The following is a 13,849-nucleotide window of genomic DNA, read 5'->3' as shown; positions in this document are numbered from 1 at the left end:
AAATCAGTATATAAAACTTAAGTAGAAATGATAAATGAGTTAAAAATATGACATTATATGTGTAATAATACAAATAATAAGCTGTGATCAAATTTTAAATGAATATTTAAAATAGACAAACGAATCAAATATACACATATGGTTAAATTCTATTTGTTAGTAAACTCGAATACTAAGAAATATTTGTTTAGTGGTAAATAATGAACTACTGAATCGAATATGATCGAATAGTTATTCGAACAATTTGTTAATTAATTGGTTCATTTTCACTCTTAAGTAAAGTATGACGTTGTAATAGTAACCATATCTAGAGGTTTTTATAACTAAAAAAACATTAGATAAAAATAGAAAATTGATTTACACGTAGAACACCATAGAACATTGGCGCGGTTTCGAGTCTGATACGAAGCCTGCATGAGCCTCGCGATCTCTACAGCTGCGCGCGCTGCTCGCCATCATGTCGACATGCTTACCACACCATCAACCTGTCAAAGGCCCAAGTGTCATATTAACAGCCGTCCGATCTCAAAACACACCCGAACATATCTCACAACGTGACCAGCCCACGCCCTTTTCCGACGTGGCACGGAGCCCGGCCCCACAAGAAACTCCCGCTTCCTCCCTCATCGAGGAAAATGGATGAATAAAAATGTCGACATCCACTCCGAACTAGTCCATCCGAAGAGAACGAAACCCGATGAAAACCACCACCGCCGATCTTAAAAGCTCATCTCTTTCTTCATCATCTTCATCATCATCTCCACCTACCGAAAAGGAAAAAGCTCCGATCGTTAAATCCCCCAAATGTCTCTTCTCGAGGTAAGCAGCAAACCCTAATTCCCAGCAAATACAAGTAAATTCACTCTCCCAACCTCTCGCTTGGCCTCTCAATTCTTTGCAGGATCTCGATATCAATCCAGTTATCGCTCTCCCCAGCTCTAGGGCTACCATGGATCACATCCTATCGGCGTCCATGTCGGCCGAGTCCTGCTCCGGTGACATCGCCGACGAGTGCCGAGACGACGCGGTGGCCTTGAAGATGAAGATGGTGGCGATCGCCGCGATCCTGATCGCCGGCGTTATCGGAGTAGCGATCCCGCTCGTCGGAAGGAAGCGGAGGCTGGTAAGAACCGATGGCGGGTTGTTCTTCTTTGCCAAGGCTTTTGCCGCGGGAGTGATTCTTGCTACTGGATTTGTTCACATGTTGCATGATGCCCAGTCGGCGTTGACGAATTCTTGCTTGCCGAAATTTCCTTGGAAAAAGTTTCCATTTTCGGGGTTTGTGGCGATGATTGCTGCGCTGTTGACGCTTGTTGTTGATTTTGTGGCGACGCAGTTTTATGAGAAGAAGCATAGGGAGGAGGAGATTGGGGTTAAGCGGGAGGCGGCGGCGGCGGTTGCGGCGACCGACCGTGGTTGAGGATCAGAATGGGATCACGGTGGTCCCGGTGACGGATGATGTTGAGATTGGGAGGAGAGATGGGGATGATGTTGATGATGGTGGGAAGATGCATATTGTTGGGATGCATGCGCATGCTGCTGCACATAGGCATAGCCATGCACATGGAGATGTGAGGGCGTGCCAAGGGCGTGCCCATGATGGGCATGGACATGTACACGAGGATGATGGGCATGTGTCGTCGCATGTGAGGCATGTTGTTGTGTCACAGGTATCATCAGTTTTCTCTTTGTTAATTGGGTTAAAAGTGTCAATATGCATTATTGTGAATTTTTATATGAATGTGCTTTGTTTGATTCTACTGACTTTTAACTTTAGTGTTATTGTCTAATCTGCTATAGGTTTGGCTCATTGTTTGAATTTTTAAGCTCAATTGGATTGGTATAGTGGACTTGTCGAATATAGTTTTTAGAATTATCCTTATGAATATAAATTAAATACAGTATTTTATGGGGTGAAACTTTTGGCTATTAGCACCTTGTTTCAAGATGTGTAAAACAGTTAGGCGCCCTTTAGAAATGTTTAAAAGGTGGTGCTGCATTATATCATTTGAAAGAGAAATGGGAACTATTTAAAGAAATTCTTGAATGAATAAAGAAATGTCTATAAGTTGGTGCATTGGTTCATTTGAAAGAGAGATGGAAAAATATTTAAAGAAATTCTTGATTTTTGAAAGAAAAATGGAATTTTTTTTGAAGAAATTCTTGAATGATTAAAGAAATACATCTTGTTGCAAGTGGGTAATATTAGGTGGAAATGGAGGAGCTTAAAGAAGAAATTTGTCGCATTGTTCTGGAAGGCAAGTTCTACTAGAATAAGTCAAACTTTATGGTGTTTGGTGGCTAATTGCAACCACTGAAGTTCCTTGTATGCTTGTTCTTGAATCATCCCTTTCTGAAACAAAACTGTTGCCGTCGGTCTGATACACCAAGGATGATACCATTGCAACTGGTGGTATTAACTTAGAATAAGGAATAAGGATATGTATGTATTATTTTTCGTTAATCATCTAAACATGTTGTTGGATAAGTCTGCAATTGCACTCGTCAACCTTACGTGGAAAGTGTAGTCATATTCCTTATAAAAGTAATTATTTATCATTCTGTAAGTTCTATACTGCCATATTCACAAGAAGCATTACATATCTTTACAAGGTATATGGAGCACTTATTGGATCCAAAATGCATGGACGGGGCCATGTATGGAACAAGACATTGTCTTCTTTGCATATTTTATTAGGATACTATCCAACACCAATGGCTCACCAAGTAAATACATCACTTGTCCCATAATTGGTCCCATAGTTTTGGGTCAAAATAAAGAACATTTTGCTAATTTGCTCATCTTATAATGTCTTACAAAATGATATTGCTCTTTTTGAGATTGGATTAGTTCATGATGTTTCCAAGGAAATGTAAGACCTTATCATAACAGTTGGTACCCTTTGATGCTTTTGATTTCTTCTTTTAGCCAAGATGGCTCCTTGTGAACTTCTAAGTCAATGTATCAATACAACTCTTTAATATTTTGCATTATTATAACAATGCTTTATTCAGTAGGGGGGGGGGTTAGTCACCTAGAACTTTTTAAGTAGAACTGAGATAATTGGTAAAGTGGGATAATATTTTGATACTGAGATAATTTAGTGGAACAATGATGGGTAATTCTTAAAGTGGGATAATTTGGTAGGATAATTTGGTGGGATAATGATGGATAATATTATGCAGTTGCATAATTTGGTAGAATAATTTGGTGGGGGTAATAGCTTCTATCATCCCACATGGCATCTGCCATAGAATTTCTCCAAGCTCCTACAGCTGCTCGTTGAGTATGTATCTCGTCTTCTTTATCGGAGTCATCGTCTGCATCAGCAACATTTCGTGGAGCTTCTAGTGGAGGATTATAAATGCTGAAGTTCAAATCTCATAACATCATAAAGAAAGAAAAATAAGCATTTTTCAGCCATTAACCCTTTGGACCAATCTCATCATGATCGCTGAAACCAAATCAGCAAATAAATGAAATGTACACAGGAATCATTCATGGCTGCTAAACAGATGATTGACAGGTGAACTATAAATATCTCAATCAATTTACTGAGCCGATTTAATAATAATAGATAATAGATATCACCATTAACCATTCAACATCTAATCATCAATGTGATCGCAAAGTTGCTTTCTAACTTATAAAAAAAACATAAATAGCCCTCATATCTTTAGCACTAACCCACCAACACTATATTCTTAACCTAAACCATTGTTGTGGAGAGAAAACTTAGATCAAACAAATAATAATAAAGTAATTTAACGTCAAAAAGGTATCAATAAAGTAATATATCTTGAAAATAATAATAAAAAATCTAATTATCACAAAAACAAAGTAAAGACAGAAAAATGAACGGATGATTGACTTCATGGCAGAAAAATTTTCTAGGCGGAGAAACTAACCAAGAGGGAGGGAGGTGGGGTTTTACTTTTTTTTCCCAATTGTATTCTTTCCAATGTGTGGGATAGTTTGAGAGAGGAGAACTTATGGTTATATATATAGGTAGTATAATTTGTGGGATAATTATGACCAATTATCCCAATTCTAATTCTAGTAGAATTCTACTTGACTAACGCACCAAAACAATAATACAGTTCTAGTTCTACAAAAGTTCTACTTGACTAACACTATAAAAAAATATCCCATTTCCTAATTCTATGTGACTAACACCTTAAAAATTTATCCCACAAATTATCCCAGTTCCAGTTTTAAGTTCTAGATGACTAACCCCCCCTGAGTGATGCCTAGTGGTATTACAGACCACAATAAACTTATCAAACAGGGCATAGGAGAGTAATACTATACAGAACAAGTAAACTTCTGTGCATATATGGACTCTTGTAGCTAATACTCTTTAGAATCAAATCATTTATATTCTTGCAACACTTGCAAAAATTTAGTTTGGAATTTTGGAATATACTATTTTATGAAGCTCAAAGGTAAAAGCCTACCTTGCTTCATCACATGTGCATGTGTAACATCTAAAAACTGCACCTTCTTGCCCCTCCTATTGAAAGGCTTTCTAGCATGAGGCAGTTTCAAACGGTTCTTTCTGTACCAGTCATAGGTTTCTTGTGATGAGAGGTCACTTTTCTTTCTTTCTTTTTCTCTCTAGATGTACCCTTAAATGGACCAATTTGGGAGGAGGTGGGTAATGAAGAGCTTGTAAATTTCTTTCCTTTTGATTTACCAGTGGATGCAGAATAAAATCGTCTTCATAGATTTTGCATTAGGCAGTGAGGTGCACTTTGTTGTTTGAAGTTTGAAATACAAACTATTTTGAAATACAAACTATTTTCAAACTTTTCAGTAAGGTGCATTTAGTTGGTTGAAGTTTAAAATACAAACTATTTTGAGTTATGATCAGCTCCAACTAATATAAATGGGACAAAGTAATTGTTTGGATGGATTTCACACTAATCCAAGTTTTGAAACATTTGGTTAATTCTTGGTGGAGGCGCAATTCATAGAAGTTGCAACTTTAATTGTTTGGTTAGAGTCCTCTGTTGATCAGTTATCTAGATCCCCTAGTATGGTAATGCTACCCCAAAAACTATTGGAACAATTTATTTGTACATAACAGCAATCTAGTAATTTAAAAATAGCCATGAAACTACAATTCTTCTATAGATCTTTCATGGATCTCTATAATGAATTCATGCCCAAAAACCAGCGGTATATAATATTTAGCATTGAAATATTAGCTAAGGACCTTAACTGTGTGACCTCATATTTCTAGCTTGTACAAGTAGGGTACCTTTGGAAGCTTCAAGAAACTATATATGATAACTACCAAATTATACACATCACTGCAATTTCTTCGTCCATCTTTTCAGACCTTTTTCAGAGCCTCTTTCAAGTTTAGCTCTGAAAGCACTAACAGGAACATCAATTATGAATGAGGCATTTTGGGGGTAACCAAGACTTTAGAGAAAGGGAGGAGTACATACAAATAGTAACATGTCATTTCAAATGGATTAATTCCAATGTTAGGCAGTGGTCTCTGGTCCAATTTTGGCTCTGTTCTACTTACATATTTTCTATCACAAACAAAACATGGTCGTGGCTGCAGCTTGCTTTATGCTGTAGCTGCTTAGTGGGAAGGTTACAGGTTTAACTTTGTGCGTATCACCTAACTTCATGAATAAAGTTACCAACTCCCACTTTGTCCTCTTGATAGGTAACAAAGTTTTTTAGATAAGTTGGTTGGATGGAGGCAGGATTACATTCCCTATATCTCATTCCAATGCCTCTTACAATATAATCTTGAGTTTCATTTTAACTGGGATCAATAGAAACCAGTTTCTTTCAATAACTAATACCTTAAACTATACGGAAACATCCAATGAATTAGATGTAGAATTTAAAATGATCTCTAATTTAGGGTTGGGGTTACTCTGTTTGATCACAGAGAAGAAGAGAAAAAGAATAGATTTCGTTGAGGGGGGCTCCGGTAATGGGTAAGAGGGCTTGATTTTCTTTTTGTTGTTGCTGTGTATTTCTCAAGGAGATTACACCTCTTTATATAGGAGGCAGAGCCCATTATCTCCACCCCCTCATAACCGCTCCTGAGAGAATTTCTCTCAACAAACCCAATTTTTCTCAACGATCCACAATTCTCTCTACTGAGAATCGTTGATTTGGTCATCTTAGACCAGGTCAAGCTAACATCTCCCACTTGACCAAATCAACCAAGTGATATGCCTCCCACTATCCGTGAGATCAGATGTTTCTGCTTACCATTACTCCCACTATCCGTAGAGAGTAACTCTTATTTCATTATTCATGAAATTTTACTTGGACTTATTTATTCCTAAGTCCCATCAAACTTACATGTTTGATAAAAGATTCTGCTGGTATTCCTTTTATCAAAGGATCAGCAATCATATCTGTAGTAGGGATATAAGTCACTTTGACTTCTCCCTTTTCTATAATATCTCGAATATAGTGATACTGGATCTCAATATGTTTTCCTTTAGAGCTATTTGCACCACTATTGATTAAGCTAATTGCTGCTTGATTATCACAATAAATATCAATAGGTCCTTCTAACAAATTGAGATCAAGATCAATCAAAAACCGTCTTATCCAGACAGCATGTGTAGTTGCCATACTGCAAGCTATATATTCAGCTTCTTGCGTATATCTAGCAACACACCCTTGTTTCTTGCTACTCCAAGAAACAGCTCCTCCTCCAAAGATAAATAAGTGTCCCGAAGTGGACTTTCCATCATCTTTATCACCTCCGAAATCAGCATCGGAATAACCGAGGAGTTCAAGCGAATCAGCTTGATAAACTAATCTATGAGTCAATGTACCTCTGATATACTTCATAATCCTTTTAACAACTTCCCAATGTGCTGGTCCTGGATTACTTTGATATCTACTGACTAGACTCATAGCATAAGCTATATCAGGTCTGGTGCACAACATTGCATACATCAAGCTTCTAATTGCTTGAGCATAAGGAACATCTAATGGCTTCTGCCCCTCTCCAGGGCTTTGCTCTTTACATAATCTCTTTCCCATAACCAACGGAGTTGGTGCCGGATTGGAATTCTCCATTCCAAACCTTTTAAGAACTGATCTTAAATATTTTTCTTGGTTTAAACTTAGCATTCTAGACTTTCTATCTCGAATTATTTGAATTCCAAGAATATATGATGCATCTTTCATGTCTTTCATCTCAAACTTTTCGCTGAGATCTGCCTTGATTTTATTCAACATTTCTATGTCATTTCCAGCGAGCAATATATCATCCACATATAAGGATAATATAGTAAACTTGCTCCCACTTTTCAAGACATATACACAATTATCTAATTTATTTTAAATAAAACCAAGTTTAGTGACTGCATTATGAAATTTAAGATACCATTGTCTAGAAGACTGTTTTAAACCATATAGAGATTTTATTAATTTGTAAACTTTATGTTCATGTTCTTTCACCTGAAAACCTTCAGGTTGTATATATATTGTTTCCTTCAACTCTTCGTTAAGGAATGCAGTTTTAACATCCATTTGGAACAACTCCAAATCAAGATATGCAACAATAGCCAAAATAATTTTAATGGATGTAAATTTAGCTACAGGAGAATACGTCTCCTGAAAATCTATTCCTGCCTTCTGGTTATAACCTTTGGCAACTAACCGTGCTTTGAATTTATCAATAGATCCATCAACACGATATTTCTTTTTGAGCACCCATTTGCATCCTATGGCTTTTCTATTTTCTGGTAGATCACATAACTCCCACACCTTATTCTTTTCTATAGAATCAAGTTCTTCTCTCATAGATTCTAGCCATGAAGCTGATTCATGCGATTTCATCGCATCAGAAAAGGTTAAGGGATCTTGTTCTTCTATATTTGTATCTACCGAGAAACATGATGACTCACATGAATACAAATAGTAATCATCCATCCATGAAGGTTGTGTTCTTGGCCTTTTGTTACCTACAACTGGTTGATTAGGTATATTATTTTCCATAGGTATTTCATCATTTTCAAGGTTAGGTTCATTCACAATATCAGGGTCATTAGTGAGAACACTGTAATAATCATCATCTATTACAGTTAGAGGTTCTGTTTCCTCTTGAACTTGTTCCTCTTCCTCTAGATTCTCTAGAAATGTAGCATCTCTGCTTTCAATGACTCCTTTTTCTTTATTGTAGAACTTATAACCTTTTGACTTTTCTGAATACCCTATGAATCTACACTTTATTGTTTTAAAATCCAACTTATCTCTAAGTTGACATGGAATGAGAACATGGGCTATAGATCCCTACTTCCTGAGATGACTCAAATTAGGTTTCCTCCCATTCCATAATTCATAAGGTGTAGATATAACTGATTTGGTGGGAATTCTATTTAAAATGTAGTTTGCAGTTAACAATGCTTCTCCCCAAAAGTTTTTAGAGAGACCAGAATGGGACAACATGCATCTAACTACATTTAATAATGTTCTGTTCTTTCTTTCAGCAACACCATTCTGTTGTGGCGTATACGGTATTGTTGTATGCCTTTTAATTCCATGCTGAATACAATAACTTTCAAATTCTTTAGAATTATATTCTCCACCTCTATCAGTTCTCAGAATTTTGATTTTCAATCCAAGTTGGTTTTCAACTTCTGTCTTATATCTCTTAAAGCAATCAAAAGCTTCTAATTTTTTGGATATAAGATAGACGTGTGTAAATTTGGAATAATCATCTATAAAAGTAATAAAATATTCTTTATTACTATGAGTTTTGACACTTAGGTGACCACAAATATCCGAGTGTATCAACCCTAAAAGTTCATTGGCTTTATGTCCGCCAACAAAAGGTTTTCTAGTTATTTTACCAGTTAAACAATGTTCATATGGTGGCAATTGAACATTAGATAGTGCAGGAAGTAAGTTCATTCTGATAATTTCTTTTATTTTTGAAATACTAGCATGTCCTAGTCTAAAATGCCACAATTCAGATTCAGAAATATAACAGGACAAGTAGTTCAAATTCGAAATTTTATTATCAGAATTATTATAAACTACTGGAAGAATGCATAATTCATGCTCGGGCACATATTTACCCATAGCATACACTTTATTATTCTTGCCTATAGAAACCCTGTTACTATAGAACCTCACTTCCAGTCCTTTCTTCATCAAGCTGGGAACAGAGATCAGATTGCGTCGAATTCCTGGCGCATAGAACACATCTTTGAGGACAAGAATGCTGTCCTCAAGATCCAATCTATACGAACCAATACCTTCTACATCGAGATAGGTATTATTTCCCATATAGATTCTCTGTTCTTCTTTCTTCAGCTCGGTGAATTCTACGACTCCATTCTTGTCCTTTGCGATATGCCTAGTCGCACCGAAGTCGATCCACCAACCACTGATATCCGTCATTACAGCATTACATTCCGTCACACCGATGAATTCTCTTTTGCTAGTACCCCCTTGTTCTGGATGCTTATAGCCTCCCTTATTCTCTTGCTTTTCACCTTGTGGGCAATTGGGTTTGAAATGCCCGAACTTTTCACAATTGTAGCAGGCTCCGCGGGGTACTTTCTTTCTCTTAAACTGCTGCGATTTCTGTCCTTGTGGTTGTGGTTTACTAGAACCAGGGTTTTTATAGCTTCCAGCATTATGCCTCTGGCGGACATAATTCAGCTCTTGCTGCATCATATTCAGTTCTGGTTCCTTCCTACTGGCTATTAGGTCCTGTTCTATCGCTAGGTGCATAGGAAGATCAGTGACAGACTTAATGGCAGGATTCATTCTTAATGGGGTGGCAGCCACAGCAAGTGAAGGGGGAAGACTATTCAAAATGGTTGCCACTTGCATTCTTTCCGGGATTTCGGTCCCAGCAGTGGATAAGTCCTTAGCCATGACAATCATTTTATTTATATGCTCTACGACATTGTCTCCCTCTTGCATACGACAAGAATTATACTTATGCAAGAGTAGTTGGATGTTAACTTCAGAAGCAGTGTCGTATTTTTCTTTTATTGCATTCCACATGTCCATGGAAGTCTTATAAGTTTCAAAAACTTTGATTAAGTTATCTTCCATGAACATGAGCATAAGACTTTTCGCCTTTTTATCTTTCGACTTCCACTGTTCAAACCCTTTCTTTTCTTCAGGTGTAGATTTATCAGTAAGGGTTGGAGCAGTGGTTTCGATTATATCATCAATGTTGTCATGAATAAGAGCATATCCTATTTTTCTATGCCACATATCATAATTACTGCCATTAAATTTATCAATTTTGCCTAGTTCTGATAGAACGAGTTTACTAGCCATTCGGTAAAGAACTAAAACTAAATTAATTTTAAAATATGTGTAAGGTTGATATTTTGACAATTATACTAAAATAAAATAAATTAGATAATAAATAAATAAATAAATAAAAAGAACCTGATTGTTCCGAGTTGATGAAAGAAGTTCCAATTCGAGCGAGATTGTCACTCAACGGTGTTGATTGGATCAGCACTTGTCGAAGATTCGGCGCCGTTTCTGACTAGATTTTGAAGAAGATCCACTATGTGAATAATCAAACCCAATAGCAACCTTGATTTTCTCCTCACGCTCACTGATATCGAACCAACAGCAAGCCTTTTTTTTTTTTTTAAACAACCCAATACAGACCCAACAAGAAAGGCCCAAGTCCAACAACTTTACAATCCCACTCCGCTATAAGCTTGATCTCACTGTCAATTTCCTTTTATTATTCCCTCTTCTTCCCCAAAAAATAAATTTCTTTTCTATCTCAAAAATCAACCCAGATCTGGTCTCTCTAAAAAATTTTCGTCTTCACCTTGATCTCAAGCTTCCAATGGCCTCCGATCTCCACTTTCTCGAGCTCCAACTTCACCTTCGATCACCTCTGGCCTCCGATCTACTTCAGTTGCTGCAGGCTCGTCGTCACCATCGTTGATCGCGACGGAGTCGTTGTCGTGGTCGTCGATCGCAGCGGAGTCGTCGAGTCGTCTTCGTCGTCGATCGAAGCAGTAGAATCACAACAGAGTCGTCGTCGATCGTCGAGGCAGCCGTTGAGCGAAGCAGTTGTCGTCGACGTTCGAACGCAGAGCTCGAGATGGCGACGCTCAGGGAGTTGAGGATCGAAGCGTGCTCTGATACCAGTGTTTGATCATAGAGAAGAAGAGAAAAAGAATAGATTTCGTTGAGGGGGGCTCCGGTAATGGGTAAGAGGGCTTGATTTTCTTTTTGTTGTTGCTGTGTATTTCTCAAGGAGATTACACCTCTTTATATAGGAGCCAGAACCCATTATCTCCACCCCCCTCATAACCGCTCCTGAGAGAATTTCTCTCAACAAACCCAATTTTTTTCAACGATCCACAATTCTCTCTACTGAGAATCGTTGATTTGGTCATCTTAGACCAGGTCAAGCTAACATACTCTAATCTCGATTTTTTTTTAATGTTTCTTTCCAGTTACTAGCCTTAAGTATGAAGGGAAAAAAAGTTGTGAAATTTGATTATTTACCTTCTGACTGGTAGAACTTATTTACACTTCACAGATCCTGGAGCTTGGAATTGTATCACATTCAGTTATCATCGGACTCTCCCTGGGTGTATCACAGAGCCCATGTACCATCCGGCCTCTCATTGCTGCTCTCTCCTTCCACCAGTTTTTCGAAGGCTTCGCACTGGGAGGATGCATCTCTCAGGTTAAATATGGAGTAAACTTTAGCATATCTACGTGTGAGTAACCTTTAACTAAATGAATCTTATGAGATCAACCACACCATTCTTTGATCAAATGCAGGCACAGTTCAAGAACCTATCAGCAACACTAATGGCATGCGCTTATTTGGCAATAAGACACAGCAGGGAATTTGCATTTTGGAGGCATGCGATATCGTCTGCATATAACGCACACAGCCCAAGAGCACTGGTAATTGAGGGGATACTAGACTCTATATCAGCAGGGATCCTAATTTATATGGCTCTGGTTGACCTAATAGCTGCAGATTTCCTTAGTAGAAGGATGAGCTGCAATGTTAGGCTTCAGGTGGCCTCATATTTGGCTCTCTTCCTTGGGGCTTTATCGATGTCATCTCTTGCAATATGGGCATAGTGAATATAGAGTATGAATTGAATATCCACCATTAGACATTTTAGTCACTTTAAAAAAAAAGGGAATGAAGGTATAAGTATACACCGGTAAGGTGGGCACGGGGATTTTTCTAAGTTTATGAAAGGGTTGATGAAAGTTGGTTCTGGGATGCATTGTGATCTGTGTTGCTAGGGCTTCAGGTCCTGCTCAGTTTCCGCAACCTTCGTGTTGCAAGGGTTTCAAATCCTCCTCGGTTCTCTGTAACTCATGTGCCTAACAAAAGCCACATAAAAAGGCCTTTTGTGATTGTATATGGGAAGGAATGGGCTTCCTACATGTGTTCTGTGAAGGCAACAAAAATTTTCAGTTTTAATCCAAAGTAAATCTTGTATTATATGGGTACGGGTGAGGCGCATTGTATCTCATCAATCTGTTCCACCCCTTTTTACTTCTGTCGCATTTCTGAAGTTGACGCGATGCGTTTTATGTGCTGAGATAGAAAGGTTCGGCTCTGTAATTTCCTCTTTCCTCAGATATTCATTTTGATAAGAGGAACTTGTTATTATAAGATATTATTGAAAACTTTTGATTATGTGGAATATATGTATATACACACGCATGTTTCTCATCCTCACGGGGTCCCAGCACAACTCAAAACACAAAATGAATCCGCTCGAAGGTAGAAGAAAACAAACAACACAACCATATTAAGCACCATTCGTTCAGGTAAAGCTGAAAAGAGAATATATATACGGCTTCTAGAACGTAGAAAAATTTCGAAGGCCACTACAAAAAAAAATAAGGGGCCTTTGGCTCTCGACAACCACGCATGATCACGGAACATGCGGAGGGAGGAATCATCTTGTTCTCTTCTTCTTTTTTCTTTCTAGCCCTGACCACCATAACACAATAGGAAAAGCTAAAAGCAAAGTTATAATTGCTTTGAGCTAATTATGTACGTAATGATCGGTAACCTCTTTTTTTTTCTATAACCAACTTCACTTTTAAGCATTAGAGTCGTGTCCTATGATCAAGAAGGAACCAGAAGCAAGCTGTCAACCGAAGGGTATTACGAAGAAATATGGCTTAATTGTACTCAATTAGCTGACACTTAGTTTCCTAAGAATTATATTGATATACTCTAAATAATATCCCTTTATGAGTTAATGTGATAGTTGTTGACACAGTACTATCTTTGAACGTATAATAAATTACAGTAACGGTACTGGAAGGTATTTTGAATTTTAACTGCATTACTATTGTTGGATATCAGAATTGTTAGGATATGTGAAGCCTAACTATCAGGCATGCCCTACACTTCAGAACGAAGAGGAACAAAGTTGGAACATGACGAACAGGATCGACGATGGCGAAGTTCAAGCAAAACGACGAAGGAGACATTTTTTTGCATCGCGGTCGACCGAGCAGGGCGCGGCGGTCGACCGTCTACGTGCACAGCTGGGTGCACAGGCCAGAAACTTGTCGCGGTCGACCGAAGGTGGCGCAGCGGTCGACCGCTCAAAGTCCAGAGAGCAACCCAGCTTTCTGTCTTCGTCGCGGTCGACCGAGCATGGCGCTGCGGTCGACCGCCAAAAGTCCAGAGAGCCAGGCAGATTTCGAACAGCATCGCGGTCGACCGGATGTGGTGCAGCGGTCGACCGGAGTCGGGTTTTGGCCCAGATTCGAATTTTGACCTGTTTTGATCTGTTTCCCTTTTTACTTATTAAACCCTTAAGTCTATAAAAGGGTTGATTAGGACATGATGTATTAAGA

At 38.1% G+C, this 13,849-nt stretch overlaps 1 protein-coding gene across 1 annotated transcript; it reads left to right on the top strand.

Annotated features, from left to right (window-relative positions):
• Positions 639-12,675, top strand: LOC109828305 (zinc transporter 4, chloroplastic-like). The gene is given in 5 exon segments (XM_020395333.1): positions 639-819; positions 902-1,407; positions 1,409-1,670; positions 11,538-11,687; positions 11,786-12,675. Coding segments are annotated over 5 exon segments (1,245 nt in total). The 5' UTR covers positions 639-804; the 3' UTR covers positions 12,098-12,675.

The sequence above is a fragment of the Asparagus officinalis genome, chromosome 1 (assembly GCF_001876935.1).
Source record: "Asparagus officinalis chromosome 1, Aspof.V1, whole genome shotgun sequence".
NCBI classification, from domain to species: domain Eukaryota; kingdom Viridiplantae; phylum Streptophyta; class Magnoliopsida; order Asparagales; family Asparagaceae; genus Asparagus; species Asparagus officinalis.
The sequence above is the reverse complement of the archived record's forward strand: the minus strand, read 5'-3'. Positions and strand labels throughout refer to the sequence as shown.